Consider the following 20,258-nt stretch of genomic DNA (forward strand, 5'->3'; position numbering starts at 1 on the left):
TGTGTCCGCAGCCTTGGTTAAGCCTCTAGCCTGGGGCTCCTGCTGATCCGATCCCCTGCCCAGCGCACAGACCTGCTTTTCCTGTGGCTGCTCCTTCTCCTCCTCTGCATCTCACGGGTGATTCTGGAGAGGAGGCTGTCTAGGGGTCACCCTGGTGAAGAGTCTGCTACACTCCACCCTGCCCTCTTGCTCCTGAGAGCCATTTCCTTATTTATTGACGTCCATTCCTTTCCTGGGCTGGTGCAGGATTTCTATGGCTCTGTGCACTGCGTGGCTCACAATCAGGGCTCAGTAATCATTGCTGAAATGAGTGCACGATCAGGTGGATGAAAATCAGAACATGCATGTGTGCAAGTGTGCACATCCACATGGTACACACACCGGTTCTGGCTGCTAAAGGTGGGGGTCCTGGCTGCTGTCCACACGGGGCGTACACCTTGCTTACCTATCACCCATGTCGCTCTTGGCCAGCTTCAAATGCCACACTGCCAGGCTTCAAAATGAGAGAAATTCAGGCTATGGATGGTGTGTGTGTGTGTGTGTGTGTGTGTGTGTGTGTGACCTTAGATACACAGATCACACACACACACACACACATACTCCAGCCTGAGTGTGATGGTCTGAGGGTCAGTGTGTATGGCAACCACTTTTACTAATGGCTCCAATCTTTCAAGTCCTCATGGAGTTTGGACCCTTTGAGTCCCCCTAGATACTCTCAATAAATGTCACAGGAAATAACCTGAAATTTGTCCTCCAATTTTGCCTTGTTTGGAGTTTGCTCTAGTCCCCTGATAACAGAAGGGATTTAATTGTGTCCCAGGTGCACGACAGGATCCCTGGTTCCTCCACTTGAGCAGAGCCCCGTGTCTGACCCAGACGACGGCAGGGTCACACTTGTCACCTGACTTCCAGGCCAACATGTAAAGATGGCTCGGGGCAAATTGAACAGGGGTGATGATCTGTGCCTCTCCAGTTCTATGGGGTGTGGGCAAGAGGAAGCACCAGAGCCCTGCTCCTTACTGAGGTCCACAGACGGGCCTGGTCCCTTGACCACCTGTTACTACTCTGCTACAGGGTAAGTCCAGAAATTGAGAGTCAGCATCTGGACACTGTTGTAGCAATTCAATAGTAATTTTATATCTGTTGAATGTAATAATGATGAAAGATTAGGCTTATATCTTGCAGGTCTTTGCTTCTCATTTCATTTTTTCTTCTAGAAGAATGTATTGGTTCATGACTGATTGCAAAAGACTGTGTTCCTTTTCTAATAGGTAATTCGAGAAGCATTGCTTTACATAGTACCCTATCAAAGTTATTCCCTAAAACCTACTTCTAAAGCCTTCAAATAGAGAAGGCAATACTTCAGAGCCTGCACACTTGACTTTGTGCATCCTGATGTGGGCTGGTGGAAAAGCCCTCATAAGAGACCAGAGGAGAGAACCATGCTGGGGTTGAGAGTCTTTCTTTAGCCTGACCACACAAACTCTGAGGCTCAAAGGGGTAAGATGGTTAAAACAAACAAACAAACAAACAAACAAACAAACAAAAAAACTCCCTTGCTGAGCCTCTTTTGAGTTTTATAGCCAGCTGGTGTGCTCTGCACCCCATGCACATTGATTTCCAGGTGATCACAGGAATGTGGTTGAAGCTAACCCTGAGCCAGTCTGCACCATTTAACCCCGCCCACCCTTTCCTAGCATCCTCTGACTGCCACTCTGGTTTTTAACTATTCATTTATTTCTGTGATTGTCTGCAGCTGTCAACCCCACCTCCAATCACAAACTCTACAAGAGCAGGAACTGTTCCTAGAGCAAGTCCTGGAACCGAGTAGGTTCTCACTAAATATTGAAGAAGGTTGGCAAACGTGTATTAGGAAGGCGGCTTGTGCCCAGTTCTGGGGCTCAGGGATTCCTGGCCTCTCGTGCTGATGGACTTTTTTCTCTTTGCATTTCCTGTGGGTTCCCCTGCTCGCCCCAGCCCTTCTGAACTCAAGAGGCGATTGCTGTTCTGCTGAGCTGGGTTTGGGGTTCACTCTCCATACCCATTCTCCGGGGCCCTCAGGTCTGCCCATGGCCCTGGTGCAAATTCTGCTCTACCAGCCAACCTGGCTCAGACAGCTGAGATTCTGCACCCTAACCCGGAAGCCTCTGTCCTTCCATGTGCAGGGAGGGGGGCCATTTTGTTCTGTGTACTTCTCTCAAGCCAGTGTGAACATCTGGGTTCCCCCAACAAGTCTTTGAGTTTGCTGATGTCAGGTGCTACCTCTTCAAAGCCTGTAACAACCCTCTCCTTCCTTACATCCTTGCTCCAAGCCCTCCGGGGGACAGTTGGGTCAACAACCAAGGCTGAAATGAACCCTATGGTGTTCTGAAGCCAGACCCTCTTCGCACTAATTTCTGATCAACCAGTCACCCCTGAAGACGCTCAGCTGTCAAACAGAACATGTCTGGCAGGATGGATGCCGGGAAGGTACAGCAACCAGGCAGCGTAGAACAGCCCATTTGAAGAATAAGTCTCCCAAGGGGGTCCTGGCTCACTCCACCAACTGGGCTACTTTCTCTTGAATTTATAGAAATGCCTTCCACTAGGTCCAATAAACATGAGCATTTTCCAGGCAATTTTCTTATCTTGGGACAAATTGTATTATCCGTTAAAGATGGAGCAGCTGTTATTTAAGAATCTTTACTTTTACGGCTTTGAATAGCATTTACAATCCAAGAGGACAGTTTTTATGCACATATTTTCACTCTTCTGGAAAAGATGAGGCGTGCATAATTTTTCATACTCTAGTTATGTAAATCTCTTTAATCTAGCAGTGGTAGATACTTTGTAAATTCATTTATTCACTTCAAGACAAAAGGACCCTGACTCTAGGTGGTACTAGAGTGCAGTGTGCAGGACTTTCCCTTCTCACTGAACAATGTTGTGAAGTTGGAACCAAATTCTCATCAAGAGAAAATACGGTATAAATCCCGAGTCAGCTGAATGCTTTGAGACCTTTTGGTGGGGGGAAGATGGGAGAGACACCTCTCCTATGCTGCTGGGGTGGTGGGGCAAAAGGTACCTTTAAAATACTTGAGGATTCGACTGCACACATGCACCTTGAGAAAGGAAGTTGAAATTCAAAGACTTCTGCAGGGTATTCAATGCATTATAAAGAAAACTGGAACCATTCTGGTGACCAATGGCCCACAGCCCGACCCAACCACAAGGACATGGCGGAGCACCTCTGAATACAGGGATGTCTTCAGATCTATGGGGGAATATAATGCTGCAATGGAGGGGGTGGGAGGCTTATAATGTGGGGAGAAGCACAGGACATAGAGTTAAGTAGAAAAAGAAGACAAAATTTTCAAATGACTGAATAAAGGGGAAAAACTATACTACAATATTGAAAATACTGCATTATTAGATTATGGGGAATTTTTATTGTGATTATTATTCTAATATATATATATATATATATATATATATATATATATATAATTTTCAAATGAACATAAACTCTTTGTAATTAAGAAAAAGATTTTACATAAAAAAAGCTGCAGTGACCCGAACACCACTTATTGCCTTGAAATTTTCTCCAGAATGCAGAGCTTGCAAATCTCACTTGGAAAACAGCCTTCCCCTTGCCTGGAGCAGTCTAGTCTGCCTGGGCAGGGAGGTGGCCTCTTCCCTTTGTCACAGGAGGCCCTGTTGGCAGGCATGAGTCCTGGTCTCACACATGGAGTGCTTTGGCATTTGGTGGCCTGGGCATATGATCCCTGGAGGCCAAGAGTGGAGGAGCAGGAATCTGGAGTCTGTTCAAGGGGACAGCCTACTGTCAACATTTGCTTCCAGGCAGGCAGCCTGGGAAGAGGGCTGCTGTGCCCAAGAAGCCCAAGGAAGCTGGGAGATTCAGTGCATGTGAGGGTGTCCTTAATGAGGACTCCCAGTAGGTGGGCAGGGCCCTGCTCCTCACGGGGTTCTGCCTGTGGGAGGCTGGATGTAGAGACCCAGGGGTGCAGAGTCTGAGGCCAGAGCCAGATGAATGCAAAGGAGAATTAAAGGCCTTCTGGTCTCGGGCCTCCAACAGAGGCCTCATTGGGAAGCTAAGATGGACCAGACAACCAGCTCGTCTTAAACCGTGGTTGACAGCAAGGTTTTACTCTAAAAACTGACTCTGAAACTCCACCAACCATGTGATCAGCAATGAATTCTCAGAATGTACGAGCTTTTCGAGGTTCCAGACAGGTGGATATTCTGAAGGCCTCTAGGCTACAGGGATAGAGGTTGACTGGGTGCCATGGAAAGATGGGACATGGTTTAGATATGGTTTGTCCCCCAGGATTTGCATGTTGAAACTGTAGTCCCAATATAATGGTGTTAAAAGACGGTGGGACTTTAAGAGGTGGGGCTTAAGGGGAGGTGATTAGGTCATGGGGCATCACTCTAGGAATGTTTTTCTTGAGAGACTGGGTTAGGCCTTGAGGGAGTGAGTTAGGTCTCCCAGGGATGGCTTAGTTACAGCAAGAGTGAGTTGTCATAACACAGCTCAGTCTCCCCTGTGCTTCTTTTGAACACACACTCTTCACTTCTCTTCTGTGTTGAGATGCAGTATGAACCCCTCAGCAGACACCAGTTAGATATTGGCACATTGCCTTTGGACTTTTCTGCCTCCAGAAACCTTTCTTCTTTATAATTTATCCAGCCTCAGGTATTCTGTTGTAGCAACACAAAACAGACTATGACAAGTCTATCATAAAGAATCCTCCACACTGGGAGGATTCTTGTCCCTTTAGACCAGGAGAACTTTATTATACCTTTTGCTTCACCACATCTCTCTAGAAGCCTCTTTCTATCTCATCCACTGTCCACATCAAAAGCCTCAGTGAATTGCTCATGCATACTAATAGGGAAACAAATAACTTTTTCTTAAACTCCCCTCTGCAACTGTAACTTCTCTCTCTTGCTAATCATAAAGCAAGAGGTGCTGAGCAGAGTGGATGCACAAAGACCCCCCCAGGAGGTGCAGCAGGGGAACACACACCCTCCTGGGAGCTCTTCCTTCTCATCACAGAGCATTTGGCTGATTGCATTCACCTTTAGACCCTAGCTCCCTGCAGATTCTTTGGGAAGCCTTTCTAATGCTGGTCACCTCCCCTGGACACTGGCCAGGCTTGCCTGGTGTCTGACCTCTCCACTGGGGCTTACCTGGTGCTGGCCCCAAAGGCCCTGTGTTGGGGTGACCCTTCACCTGCCTGCCCTCATCCATCCTGCAGCTCACAGGGCCCAGGATCCCCCCACTGGCCTGGTGTAGTGCAGGCTCTGGGGGAAGGATATTGAGTTGAGAGAAGGCTGGGAGCTTCCTATTGGGGCCAGGACCACAGCTGCCCTTCTGCATGTTTGGGGTGGAGTTGGGCTCCACCTCCTCATCTGGCACTCTGTGGGTCCCATGTCACTCAACAATGACATGTGAATCCAGGGCTCTCAGGATGACCACAGATAACTCCTAACTCTCCACCCTGACCCTCCTTCTACCAAGAGTCATGTGACATGGATATGGGGAGAAAGGGGCAGTTCTGCCCATTTGAGACTAGGACAATGTGCCCAGTCGATAAAGGTACATGTGTGGGGCCTGCTCACCAGTAGAGTCCAAGTTCAGTCATTCTGTAGATGACATTAGCACCCCAGCTGTCTGGACTGCTGGTCACTTGATGATGCAGAACAGAGAGGAAGCCTCCACTCACTAGACTCTTTTCTGGGCCTCTTATGTGGCTATCAACCCACATTGCATCCATCTGAGGAATGGATGAGCAGGAGGCTCCTCTCACCACAGAGACATCACATGACGTGCCCAAGGTCACACAGCCAGCACATGCCTGGAGAGGTGGCCAGTTGCTTCTCCGCATTCTCTTCCTCACTCATTTCCTTCATTGCTAGCTTTAGTTTTTTCCTTTCCCACATGCCTGGCACAGTTCTGCCCCTGAAGGTCCCCAGGACACATATTGTTATTGGCCCTCATTTTGCAGATGCCACATTGGAGACTGAGTGACTTGTCCAGTATCCCTAAGCCAAGGTCTGGTGGAGCCTGGATTTGAACCCAGGTCTTTCTGATGTCAGAACCAACACTCTGAAGCCCTGACCTCTGCAGAACCCCTGCAGGGAGACATCCTGGGGCTGCAAATATTTTTTTTTCCATGTTTTCTTGGTGCATTATAAGGATACATAATAGTGGGATTCATAGTCAATATTCTTACAAGCACATGACAAAACGATATAATATGGTCAATATCGTCCCCCAATATTTCCCCTTTTTCTCCCCCTCGCCTCCCCCTGGTTCTGTTCCTCCATCCTACTATCTCCCTTCAATTTTTCTGAGTTACCCACCCCTACCTTTTCTTTTTCCTTTCTCCTCTCTAGCTTCCACATATTTGGGAAAAAAAATGGCCCTTAGCTTTCTGAATTTGGCTTATTTCACGTAACCTAATGCTCTCAAGTTCCATCTATTTTCCTGCAAATTACATCATTTCTTTCTTCTTTATGACTGAATAAAACTCCGTTGTATCTATACATCACATTTTCTCTGTCCATTCATCCATTGAATGAACCAACCTGGGCAGGTTCCATAATTTGGCTATTGTGAATTGTCCTGCTTTGAACATGGGTATGCATGTGTCTCTGGGGTGTGATGACTTTCATTCTTTAGTATCAATACTGAATGGTCTAGCTGGGTCATATAGTGGTTCCATTTTTAGCCTTTTGGGGAACCTCCATACTGATTTCCATAGTGGTTGTACTAATTTACGACCCACCAATAGTGTAAAAGCGTTCCTTTCTCTCCGCATCCTCTCCTGCATTTATTATTGTTTGTGCTCCTGATAGCTGCCATTCTAACTGGAATGAAATGAAAACTCAGTGTAGTTTTGGTTTGCATTTCCCTAATTGCTAAAGATGTTGAACATTTCTTCATGGATTGGTTGGCCATTTGTGTTTCTTCTTTCGAGAAGCGTCTGTTTAGTTCATTTGTAGAGATGCGTAGTTAAGAGAGCTGTCAGAGGATGATGGAGTCGGCTGACTATGTGGCTCTGAGAGATGAGATGTGGCACAGAGAGATAAGTAGAGCCTACGGTTGTCATTAGGGGAGTTGATTCTAGCCATGGTCCTTCTCTCTGAATCTATGTTTTCTTGGGTAAGTCTTGACCTCTTGGGGTTCCCAAGAGGTCATCTAAGAAGGCTGAGAGATGGATGGCCCTGCTCTCCTGGATGAAATCAGGTCCCCACCACACTGAAAGCCACGGTGTCCCAAGGCTGCCTTGTTCAATTACAAATTTTCTTTACAATGTGAGGAAGGGTTCTAAGTGCAGAATTTCCCTTGAAACAGCTTCCTTCCAATGCTCTTAAAAAATGTCAAGAGCTCACCTTTGCTCTGTGATGCACTGTGGGCAGGAGCACTATGTCTGCAGACAGAGGGGACCAGCCCAGATATTACCAGCTGTGTGGCAAGAGTCTTAACCTCAGTGTCCTCATCTGTAAAATGGGAAAATAGTAGCTTCCAGGGTGTGGCAGAGAGTAAAGAAGATATGTGCAAACAGGGGTGTGCAAAACTCTGACATGGGGCCTGACAAATAGTTAGTGCTCAGACAGCAGTAATTATTATTATCGTTTATTATCATCATCATCATCATTATTGAGTACTGTTTGGGTGCAGTGCAGTCTGTCCCCACCCTGCTCCTACTCAGGGCTGAAATTGGACCCAGGTATCCTCCGGGGCCCATTTCTCTCCAGGCACAGGAGAGACAGGAGGAAGCAGGCTTAACATGGGCACTTTTCTACAGCAGGTCTTTAAGCACACTGAGACGCCTTCCAGGAGGTGAATCAGCATCCTGTACAAGGCATCTGTTCTACCTTAATGACCGGCTATGTCAGGGATGTCAAAACAGGTCCTTATTCACAGAGGAGTGTCCCTGGAGGCCCATGCCAGCCTACTCCCCTGGTGGCTTTGAGCAAACCAGAGCTCAGGGTCACCCTACTGCAGCCAGCGGAGTTCAGGTCTCCATGCCGGCTTGTGGCAAAGTGCTCCGTTGTGAGTTTTAAAGTTGAAATAAAAGAGACTTAAAAAATAAAAATAAAAAAGCGCTGCCATTCACTCAGGGCCTCAGAGTGTGGTTCTGTATGGGGTGCTCCCCTGGTAGGCTTCCCTCCGAGCCCCAATAAGAAGACATTTTTGTGTTTACATTAAAGGAAGCTGAAGGCAGACTGAATAAGTTTGCCAAGTTTGCGGCGAGCAGTGGAGCCAAGCTGGACCAGAACCTGGGTTCCTGCCCCACCCCCAGGACTGTTCCACCCTACCCCACCGACTCCCTTGGGCCCCAATCTCAAGCCATACAGCCTGTGCAATTCTATGCATTTACCCGAGTATTCATTTCTATGGCAGCACCTATTGTCTCCACTGTCACCCTTGCATTATGACAATGGGGACAATAGTCATACTGCTGTGACAATTGCCAGAGTGATTAAAATCTTGATAATCATTTAAATTCTGCCAAGTCCTTCTACACTAGAACCTCTTTTGGTCTTAACAATCCCACAAAACGGTTTTTCCAAAGAGTACGATTCTTAATTCTCTGTCGGGGAGACCAAAGCACAGCCAGAGAAATGGCTTTGGCCAAGTCTCTGGCCAGATCATGATCGAGCAAAGGTTGGAGCCCGGCCACATCCTCACAGGTCTCTACCTGGCCCCCGCGCCCCCTCACCTTCCAGGGCTCCACCACTTTCCCAGGGCAGGGCTCGGGGCATTTTGCTTGGAAAATGGGATCCTGAATGAAGACCTGGGAGATAAGGGGGAACCAGAGGGGAGGCCTCGGAGAAAAGGAGAGCATGGGGGGGGGCAGAGGCTGCAGGATGCAGGATCCGAGCCCCTGGAGACCCTCAAATAGAGCCTGAATGGAAGGGTGGTTGGGGGTGATTTTTCAGACTAAATTATATTTGGAGGGAAAGTAGAGATTTCCTCCTCTGATGTAAGGAGCCACAGTTGGGGACATCATCTTTGTGTCTTAGGCTTACCACCCAAGCCTTGGGCTCACCTTGTTTCCTCTGGCCCATGAGATAACCAGAGGCAACTCTCGGTTCAGGGATGGAAGACTGGAGGCATGGGTTTATTTTTGAATGAATTGCCAGACCAGCTTAATCAAGGACATGTGCACTGGTTGGAGCAGAGACAGGAGCAGAGTCCTGGGCTCCAGTTGCTGCTTCCTGGACGATGGTGCTGGTGCGTTGAGCTCCGGCTTCCCCCAGAGGCCAATCTCAGCACCACTTTATAGATGGAGTAACAAGGGGTTAAATGCATGGCTTAAGGACAGACGCAGGTCTCAAACACTTATTCTGGCACAGCTTTCTACAAAGCTGGTAACGTGGCCCCTTAGAAACTCCCAAACCCCTCTCCCGTCTTCTGTCCCAGTGTGATGGACAGAGAAGAATTTGACTTGCATTCTTGTAATTTAACAGCTTGAGATTTGGAGCCATCACTTAGTCTTTTTAGCCTAACTTCCTCTTATCTGTGGAACGGACTAGAAATGCTGCTCTCCCAGGTTGCTCCTGTTCTCTGTTCAGGGAACCTTGCTTTCATTATCTATAGATAACTCCTTTGTCTCTGTTCAAATATGTGCACTTGATGTCACAGGCTTCTAGGCTGCGCTATGTCATCCAATAAATTACTTCTTACTAAGGTGTCAATCAAGAGCTTCATGTAGCGATCAGAAAACTTTTCTGTAAAGGGTCCCAAGACAAATATTTAGGCTTTGAGAGCCATGAGGTCTCTGCCATGGCCACTCAGCTTCTCTGCTGCAGGGCACTGTAAGCAATCTGTAAAGGAAGGCACGTGGCTGTGTTCCAGGGAACCTTATGAACACTGAGACTTGAATTTCTTATTATTCAAGTTCAAGTGCATGCATTATTCCTCTTTTGATTTTTTTTCCAATCATTTAAAATGTCTACTTTTTTTTTTATGCTCACAGTTATACAAAAACAGGGAGTTGACTAGATTTGTCTGTGTGCTGCGCTTTGCTGGCCCCTGGTTTAACGCACCAGGACAGCAAGAGGCATTTACATTTTAAGTGGGGATTATCTGTTAAAATGAAACATCGGTTCTGTGCTGGTGGCATCTCAGAGGGACGACAAGCAGCTCTTCTTCAGGCTCTCTCTCCGGCAGGGCTCTGGGTATCAGCCTGCAGGAGCACCACGGCCGTCCCATCCCCTGACAGACACAGTTCCATTTTCTAGACCCTGACAATTCTATTTCCGTAAGCAAATCAGGGCACCTTACTGTGCTCATCACCCTACGATTTGAAATCAATGTCTTTCATGGAGTAAAACCTAAGCCAGCTCTTGGGTTTTCCTGATCAATAATTAATCTGACTTTTGAAAGGGGCAGCATGAAGCCAGCTGACCCCTGGGGCCTGCTCTATTTCCTCCAGGTGGCAGGAGATGGACGGTACGAGGGGACAGAGACATCCAGTTGAGGTGACTTAGCAGGAGCCTCGTCTACCCCAGGCACGCCTGACTGGGGCGCCTGACTCCCTCTCACAGGCAGGGCAGCCTCCCTTACCTGAGGGTAGCAAAGAAACCAGTCAGACACACCGCCCCAGTTTACTCCTATGAAGCTGGGAGAAGGGGCCAGGCAGGAGACACAGGGCTGGGACCAGCTGTGGTCAGTTCTTTCCTGGAGAAGAGTGCACTTCTGAGAGCTGCAGCCCTGATGGAGGGTGGAGGTAATAGGCCCAGGATGGGAGGTTGGTGTGAAGGCTGCCCAAGCAGTGGAAGAGCTCATGAGGGTGCTGGGGGGGGTGGGCTAGCTCCCCTAAGGCAGGGAGGCACCGTGACCACTGCTACACAGGTCAGAATCCCTGGAGGGCCTGTCCATGACCAAGTGCATGCATCGCTAAATTGCTAAGGCTGGTTTTGAACTCACGATCCTCCTGCCTCAGCCTCCTGGGCAGGAAAAGGTACATTTTTCCACCAGGGTTTTGCTGCCCATTCATTCGTCTGCTCTGCACTGCGTGTGCCCACGCTGTGCCTGGTCCTGTGCTGAGCCCTGGAGATAAAACCGCCCATGGCATAACCCTGGACCTCCAGGAGCTGCTGACCACGCTGGGCACTGCAGGGTGGGCACTCAGCACGTTCCTCACACAGAATTGGACATCGTGGCCAAGATTTTGTTTGCGTAGACTTAACATTACATTTGCATAGATTTAGCAAGTCCACACCTCTGTAAAGATTACATTTAAATATAGGTAGAAACAAGGGATCCCAAATCCGTGGGCGCCTCATTTGTCAAAGACCAAAAAAACATCAGGATCATTCTCGAGATATGACTTTGCTTTTTTGCCTTTCCTATTTAAAATCCCACTGTGAGCACATTCCACCCTTTGGAAATGCATAGATTCTTTCTAGACTCTTCTCTTGAAAGGCCAGGCCTATATTGCTGATCCTTATGTAAAAATAAAACAAGATGGGTTCTTTACTTAGATAGTTTTTTGTTCACTCATTCAGTGACCCTTTCCCCTCCCCTCCCCTCCCCTTCCCTCCCTCCCTCCCTCCCTCCTTCTCTCTCTCCCTCCCTCCCTTCCTTCTCTTTCTGGTACTGGAGATGGGACCTAGGGGCACTCCACCACTCAGCCACATCCCCAATGATTTTTATTTTTCTAATTTTGAGACAGGGTCTTGCTAAGTTGCCGAGATTGGCCTTGTACTTGCAATCTTTCTGAGTTACTGGGATTCCAGGCTTGCGTCACTGTGCTCAGCCTGAGAAATGAATGTGACAGAATCCTGCCTTTTGGGCCCTTAGGTCTGGTGCCTTAAGCCCAGTCAGAACTCAGGCAGCTGAGGTTCAGGTGTCTTGTGCTGTACCTGACCCACGTGGCCCCGAGAAAAGGGACTGGGAATGAATGCCTGACTAAAAGGCAGCCACTGGAAGTCTAACCAGGGACCTATAGGGTGGCCTGGCCATGGTCTGCCTAAAAGAGAAGAAAGAATATAAAAGGGGCCAGAGACCTAAAGACACATCCAGGAAGACACAAAAGCCTGGAGCATCACCAACACGTGAAGAGATGTCCCTTCAAGCACCCACACAGGGACACAGAGATGGACATTGACCTCCCTGCTCAGGCACCAGGCCTATCACCAAGAGAGTTATCATTATTCTGCGTGTTAGGCCGGTTTGCGGTGGCTAAGGGAACAAAGCAACCCATGCCTGTGAAAGAACAACCAATCAGGCGCCCAGACAAGCAGTGATAACCACCTGTCCATCAGCGGGGTCTCCTGACTAGTCCTGGAAGGACATGGAGCTCAGAAAGATCCCTCACCAGCTCCAGGAGGACAGGGGACCCTAAAAACATCCCTTTCCTGTCCTAAGCCCTTCCTTCCTGCCCCAAGCCCAATAAAATTCCAGTCCAGCTGAGCCTGGGTACGACTCCCCTGGACCCACTCTGTTGGACTGCAGGGTCTCGCCTGGGAGTGAAGCTCAATAAAGCCTTGTTCAGCTGCTTTTAATGTGCCTCCTTTTGGTCACCAGTGCCTGACCTTACACCATGAGCTGCCCAGTTCTCTGCAAGATGCCCCTAAGCAGCTGTCCTTGCCTTCTTTTCATACCCTAAGGTCAGTGACAGAGCCCACAGCCTAAGGGTAATTGGAATGCCCGCTCTGTCTTTGTCCCTAAAAGATCTACATTGACACAAAAATCCACTTCATCAAAAGCCATCACTTCTCCATTCCCTGAGTCAACCTTTTAGAAACCCACCTACCCAGAGGCTGTCACCTGCAACCCCCACCCATGATCTGAGTGCAAGCAACATGGCGACCTTCCCAAGGTATCCATCAGGGGTAGAAATCTAAGGTGCACCAGCCCAGCTGAGCACCCCGGGGATCAAGTAGGTGGGCTCACTGGCAATTCTTCGTCAGCGCTGTGGGATAATTACTATTATTTTGGAAATGTCATCAGGTTTGAGAAAGGGAGCATCAACCTCAGACAAGTTTCCTCTGAGATTCTCAGCTGTAAAATGGGGATAATAAATCGTCTAAGAAGTGTGAAAACAAACTATTTCTTGCAGCAAAACCATCACATTTAAAACATTCCTCCCATTGTGTTATAATGATTCGAGGACACAGACTGTACCCCCTTTATACCAGGCTAAGATGCCTTCAGGTAGCAGGACTGATGAAACCAGGCCCACCTTGCCAGCCAGGCTTGCAAACTGGCTTCACGTCCACCTGCACCAGGGTGTCCTGAGCAGCGGGCTTCTGTCCACAGTCATACGCCGTCACCAGGATCTCATACTGGCGTTGCTTGTCGTAGCTGAGCTTCTCAGTGTTCCTGATGTTGCCTTAAGAGTGAAGACCAAAATAATTTCAGGGCAAGTTAACAACACTGCACTCTTCCAAATCCCTTCTCCATTCCTTCAGCCTTCATAAGAACGATACCAGCCTTTTCCCCACCTCTTTGTAAAAATGGGGGCCAGACAGGAGCTCCCACCAGTGGCCTGCTGATGCTGTGGTGGTAGATTCCCAGGAACCCCTGGCCGGAGCCACCTCTCCATGCAGTGGGGCTGCTCAGGAATTCTGAGCACACATCTGGAATCCACTGGCCTGGGTTTGTAAGAAATGAGTTGCCTTCAGAGCTCCCTCCCACAGTGCACGCACGCACGTGGCTGCATCTCTGACCTAGGGCAGAGGGAGCCCATCTGCCATGAAATTTCTGGGAAAAAGATGGAATTCAGAAAATGTCCTGACACATATTTCTGAACATCTGGGCTTGTCGCCAGGAATGTTCACTGCCTCTTCTCACATTATTTTGCTACCAAATAGGAAGTAAAATCAATAAAAAAACGTGTGACCTCCCTTCTGAAAGCTACACAGAATAACAGATTCTTTGCCCTGAGGAAGAAGACATTTTTCTTTTATGAGAGAGAGAGCGAGACCAAACAATTTTTTTTTTTGGAGTCGTTTGTGTGTTTTTTGTTCCTGTGGGATTGACAATATGATTCATAAATAAATATTTGCTAATTAATGAGCAAAATTTTAATTGACTATTTTTGCAGGAGTACAATTTTCGTTCCAAAGAACAAATAACGACCCAAAGCTCATTGAACACTTTAAAGTTTTTAATTCCAAGAGATGAAAGTCTTCCTTTGGTGAGCCTAATTTCTTTCATTCTTGCTTTAAAAATATTTTTTCTATTTTATTTTTTGATGGTGAAGTTGACAGCGAATTAGACATGAAATGTTATCATCATCTTTTATGAGAAGTGAAATTAAGAAAATGGAAATTAAAAGAACAGACCAAGGAACAAATCATCAAAAAAATGGCTGACTAAGGTAGATTTTTGTGTCTTATTAAAACCATAGGAAAGTTACCTGAGTTTCTTCCATTCTGACGGATGTATATTATTCACATGAATTGAGACAACATGGAATTAAGACAAAAAAATATTGAATAGGAAGGAATCTGACATAACTTTCCTATGTTCATGTATGAGTACACCATCAGTGAAACTCCACATCATGCACAACCACAAGAATGGGATCCTGATGAGAATAAGTTCTACTCCATGTAGCTATAATATATCAAAATCCACTCTTACTGTCATGTGTATCTAAAAAGAACAAACCAAAAAGGTTGAAAAATTAGAAAAGTAAAATAATGTTTTAAAGACTGGAAAAGCTTATCCATCAATCACCTAGTGTCATTGAGAGTGCTCAGGGCTGGGTCACAGGCTGGTCTTGCACCTGCGGGGACCATCAGGCTGGGGAGCTAGGGGGTGGCTAATGTCAAGGAGGGAAGACAAAGTCATTGTTACACTGAACTAAGAATCAGAATGATTCATCTGCTCCAGACTGTTTCTAAAAATGCAACTGCATCTATTGATTTGAAGGAGCATTTAACTTAATAAATTCATTAAACAAAATCTGTGAATTAAAAATGGATCTGATAGGTTTCTGGCTTTTTATCTGGCATTCAAAATTGCCTTCATTTCCCCTGAAATGTTTATTTTCTTCTCAGTCCTGAGAGCCTGCATGGGCCTTGGACCACTCAGTATTTGGTTGGTAACACTCCTGATAGATTCTGTTAACAAAGTGTCGTTATTGTCATCAGGGGGAGGGTTCTGTCGGGGGGAAGCACTTTCATATAACCACCAAAAAAGTCTGTTTCCACAACATCAGATGGAATTTGGAACAGAAAGTTTTTAAGTTTCTCTTTCCTTAAAGTTAAACGGTTCTCTTAGAAGAGGAAGGCACGGGGTCCCCAGTCGATGTGACATTAAGCAGACCAAACACTATTGATTGTGGTCGAAAAATAAACACACAAGCCGAATCCTTGACTCAATTTGTCTCGACTCCACTTCTGTAACAAGTCTTAATGAAACTGTCTGAGAAACTAATTGACTTTCTCTGCCAGTACTAACTTCATGCATTGGAAAAATGGGTTTCAAAGCACAAGAATTTGAAGCATTAGCTCAAAAATAAGGGCACAGCCTTGAGGCCCATCCCTGTGTGGGAGGAGGTCACCTTTGGCTCAGACGCACAACTAAGATCTTTTGAAAGCACAGAATACGCCCTCCACTTGGCTTCTGTTGCAATTGTGTGTGTTTCCCTAACATTTGGATGAATCTTCCTACTGACTGTCTTCTTCTCAGGAGACCTGAGCTCACAGGAAACTCAGGGGAGATGCAGTACCTGGGCTTCTTTCTCCAGGTCCAAAGGTACCTGGGAAGCAAATCCTTACAGAACTATTAGTCCCAGACTTAGATATTAATGAAGGTTGCTTTTACTCTCAGGGCAAGTGGGTGGGGGAATAAAGAGAGAAGTGTTGCACACCTGTAATCCTAGAGGCTCAGGAGGCTGAGGCAGGAGGATTGCAAGTTTAAAGCCAGCCTCAGCAACTCAGCAAGGCCCTGGGCAACTCAGTGAGACCCTGTCTTTAAATAAAATATAATAAGGGTTGGGGATGTGGCTCAGTGGTTCAATGCCCCTGGGTTCAATCCCCTGTACTGAGAGAGAGAGAGAGAGAGAGAGAGAGAGAGAACTTTGTCTTCCTTCCAGTGGAGTTAAAATGGGAATTACCCTTCTGGAAAGCTCTTTGGTAACCCAAGCCTATCACTTTGAAATTGCTCTTATCTTTCTACATGGACTCCCTCATCTAAAAACAGATCCTGGGAAAATTGATAAAACTGCAGATGTAAGTGCAGATATGTTCATCTAAGTGTTACTTACATATTGAATAATGGTCTGATAGGTAGCGGAGTGTAAGAGTCTTCTACACCTAAGATGGAGCTTTGTTCAGCACTGAGATAGTGATTATTAAATATCTGTAAGGATGGGAAAGTACCTGCCGTCAGATTTTAAGTGAAAATCAGAAGACAAAAATAAGCAAGGATAGTGGGCTCTTAATTTTATTTCCATATCATAGGAAAGTACTGGAAATATGGGAAACTGTTGTCAGCGGTTCTCTTTGGCAGGAGGATGGTGATGAACTTCCTCTCCACCCTCCTGAGTGCTTTCCAAGTTCCCCACACAGGGCTTGCATGGCTATTCTACTCAGGTGGCAAAGAAGCATTTTCACTGACTTAAAGAATACACAGATTTGAGGACACACTCTGCTCAGAAACCACAGAGTCCCAGACTCCCTGGGGCAGTCTTCTGACAAAGAGCCCAATGAGAGCAAACATTGGCTTGAGAAGTAGAGCATCTGTCACCTGGTCCCTGGGCATCCTCTCCTGTCAGCCTCTATCATACTCCAGCCAGTGGCTTAGCCAGACATCCTAGCTAGCACCTGTGTGCACATTAGTTGAGGTAGCAATGGCATCAGGTGCAGGACTTAGTCCCATTTTATGGATGAGGATCTGCAACCATGCTCTACGTTAGGTCCCAAGCACTTAATCATCTTCTAATGGCATATTTGCAGCCTTTAACCAATGTCCTCCATTTTTTCCCCACCCTCAAGTCCCTGGTAACCACCATTCTACTGTCTATTCATTCAGGTTGTTACAAATGATATGGTTTCCTTCTCTTTTTAGGGCTGAATAATATTGTGTGTGTGTGTGTGTGTATCCCACATTTTTTTATATCCATCTATCCATCAATGGATATTTTGGATGTTTCCATGTCTGGGCTGTTGTGAATTAAGCTGTAATATTATGGGAATGTCTTCAAGACAGTAACTTTGTTTCCTGTGGTTATATGCCCAGGAGTGTGATTGCTGGATTATATGGTAGCTCTGTTGTGAATGTGCTGAGGAACTTCCATATTGGTGTCTAGTGGCTGGACCAGTTTGACAGTCCCACCAACTCATACATCCATCTCCTCTTCAGGGCTTGCTGGGTTGATGTTTGGCAAGAACCATCCTAATCATGTTGAGGGGATTCACACTGAGGCTTTGATCTGTGTTTCACTGATGATTAATGATATTGAGCATCTCTTGTTATACCCATTGGCCATTTTATCTCTTCCTTGGAAAAACACCCATTCAGGTTTTTTTGCCCTTTTTAAATTAGATTGCTATTCTGCTGTTGAGTTGCATCTGTCTTGTCTATTTTGGATAACTTATTGTGTATATGGCTTAGAAATATTCTCTTTGTTCTGTAGGTTGTCTTTTATTTTGTTGGATTTTTTTTTCTTTTGCAGTGCAAAACTTTTTAATTTGATAGAGTTCCACATTTTTATGTTTGCTTTTGTTGCCTATCCTATTCATGTCAAAATGATTGGTAAAAATGATTACCAAGACCAATGTTATGGAACGTTCCTAGGTTTTATTCTAGGAACTTTAAGATCATAGGACTTATGTTTAAATCTTTAATTCATTTGAATTGATTTTGTATAGAGTAAGAGTACAATTCCTTCCTTCCTTCCTCCCTTCCTTTTTTATCCAGGTTTTCCTAGCACCATTTATTCACAAGTCTATCCTCTGACCATTGCATATTCTTGATACCTTTGTCAAAAATTAGCTAGCTATGTATGTGCGAGTTTATTGTTTCCTGGGTTCTCTGTTCTGTTTTCTATGACAGCAACATGCTGCTTTGATGATGAGAGTTTTACAATATAGTTTGAAATCAGGAAGTGTGATGGCTTTATCTTTGCTCTTCTTGCTTAAGATTGCTATTATTGCCTGGGGTCTTTTGTGGATGTATAGAAATCTTAGGATTGCTTTTTCTAACAATTGTGAAGGCTTTTATTGCAATTTTGATAGGGATAGCATTGAATCTGTATATTGCTTTGGATAGTTTGGACACGTTGATAATATGTATTGTTCCAATCCTTGAGTCCTTTCTTTCCCTCTTTATTCCTTTGTAATATGATGATTTTATGTAGTGGTATGTTTTGATTCCTTTCTCTTTCTCTTTAATGTACCTATTACAGGTATTTGCTTTATGGTTAACATGGGCTTACATAAAAGTTGAATCAGTCTTTAGTTGAGTCAGTCTATTGTAGGCTGATAACTTAAATATACATTAAAAATGCTAAACTTTTCCCCCTCCCAATTTTGTGTTTTGGGTGTCACGCTTTGTATGCTTCTACCTTGTGCATCCATTAACAAGTTATTTTGGATATAATCATTCTTAATACTTTTGTGTTTCGATATTTAAAACAGATTTTAAAGTGGTTTATTATACCACCATTGCAGGATTAGAATATTCTAAATTTGATGCATACTTTTCTTTACTGGTGAGCTTTGCACATTCAAATGTTTTCATGTTTCCATATTAATCAGCCTGCTTTTGTTTTAGCTTGAAGAATTCCCTATAACATTTCTTATAAGACAGGTCTAGTAGTGATGGACCACCTCAATTTTTGTCTGAGAAAGTCTTTTATCTCTGTGTCATTTTTAAAGGACAGTTTTTTTTTCAGGTAATGTATTCTTGCTTGGTAGTGTTTTTGTTTTGTCACTTTGAATGTATCAGCCCATTGTCCCCTGGTTTGTACGGTCTCTGCTGATGAATCCACTGATGGCTTCACTAAGGATCCCATGTATGATATGCTTTTCTCTTGCTGCTTTCACAATTCTTTTATTAATTGTTTTATTTATTGTTTGTTTTATTTATTTGTTGTAGCTGGGGACTGAACCCAGTGTCTCATGTATGCAAAATATGCACTCTACCACTTATCTATACTCCCAGCATTTAACCCTTTGATTATAATGTATCTTGGTGGAGTCAACTTCTTTGAGTTGACTATAGAGATTTTTGAGATTCATGTACCTGAATATCCATATATTGCCAAAACTTTGGGCATTTTTCATCCATTATTTCTGTAAGTAAGCATTTTACCACTTTCTCCCTTTTCCAGCTAAATTCTTCATAATGCAAATGCTAATTCTCTTGATGCTGTTTCATAAATCCTGTAGGCTTTTTTCATTTTTTTCCATTCTTCTTTTCTTTTTTGTATTCTGACTTGACAATTTTGAATGACCTATTTTTGAGTTTGCTTATTCTTTCTTTAGTTTGATTGAGTCTGCTGTTGAAAATCTCTATTGAATTTTTAACTCAGTCATTGTATTTTTCAGCTTCAAAATCTGATTCTTTTTAGTTTTCTGTCTTTTTGTTGAAATTCTTGCTTAGTTTTTGTATTATCTTCCTGATTTAGTTTTTGTATTATATTCTGATTTGCTTATCTGTGTTCTTTTGTAGTATACTGAGCTTCTTTTTAATGCAATCATTTCTTAACTTGAGGCAATCAGTAGCTCCTCTGATTGTTGGGGTTGTTTATAAGCAGTTTATTGTGTTCCCTTGATTGTGCCATGTTTCCCTGATCTTTCATTATTCTTGTAGTCTTGTGTAGAGCAAGGAAAGACCTTCACCTGAGTGGGTTGAGAGGAAACACTCAGAGCACTGTGACACCATGCCTAGTACCTAGTGTGTGGAGGCTCCAGGTTTGAAAGGGTAGTCACAGTGTCTTACTGGTTCAGGAAACTGTAATCTGCAATATCAGTAATAACCTCATCTTTCATGTGTCAAGGGCCATGGGAGGTCTATGATGACTGAGAGGGCTATTGATATTCTCAATAGTGACCCTGGCTAGAGTGTCAAGGGATTACTACTGTGTGTGTGTGTATGTGTGTGTGTGTGTGTGTGTGTGTGTGTGTGTGTAGAGGGGTGTGACTATGAGGTCAGTGGTGTGTGTGTATCTGGGTGCAGGTATGTGCATGTTGGCAAGGCTTGAGCAGGGCTAATTGTGGGCATATGAGTACTGGTAGTGTACATGTGCAAAGGTACAGGAGTTAAGGCTGGAAGT

General features: G+C 45.1%; 1 protein-coding gene across 2 annotated transcripts in view; it reads right to left on the reverse strand.

The window, feature by feature from the left end:
* Clstn2 (calsyntenin 2) overlaps window positions 1-20,258 on the reverse strand; it is a 561,925-nt gene that overhangs the window by 101,812 nt on the left and 439,855 nt on the right. For both annotated transcript variants that reach the window (XM_071615603.1, XM_027933766.2), the window contains exon 5: window positions 13,209-13,358. In XM_071615603.1, the coding sequence (XP_071471704.1) occupies window positions 13,209-13,358 (150 nt within the window). The remainder of the gene's footprint in view (window positions 1-13,208; window positions 13,359-20,258) is intronic.

The sequence above is a fragment of the Marmota flaviventris genome, chromosome 8 (genome assembly GCF_047511675.1).
Source record: "Marmota flaviventris isolate mMarFla1 chromosome 8, mMarFla1.hap1, whole genome shotgun sequence".
Taxonomy (NCBI): domain Eukaryota; kingdom Metazoa; phylum Chordata; class Mammalia; order Rodentia; family Sciuridae; genus Marmota; species Marmota flaviventris.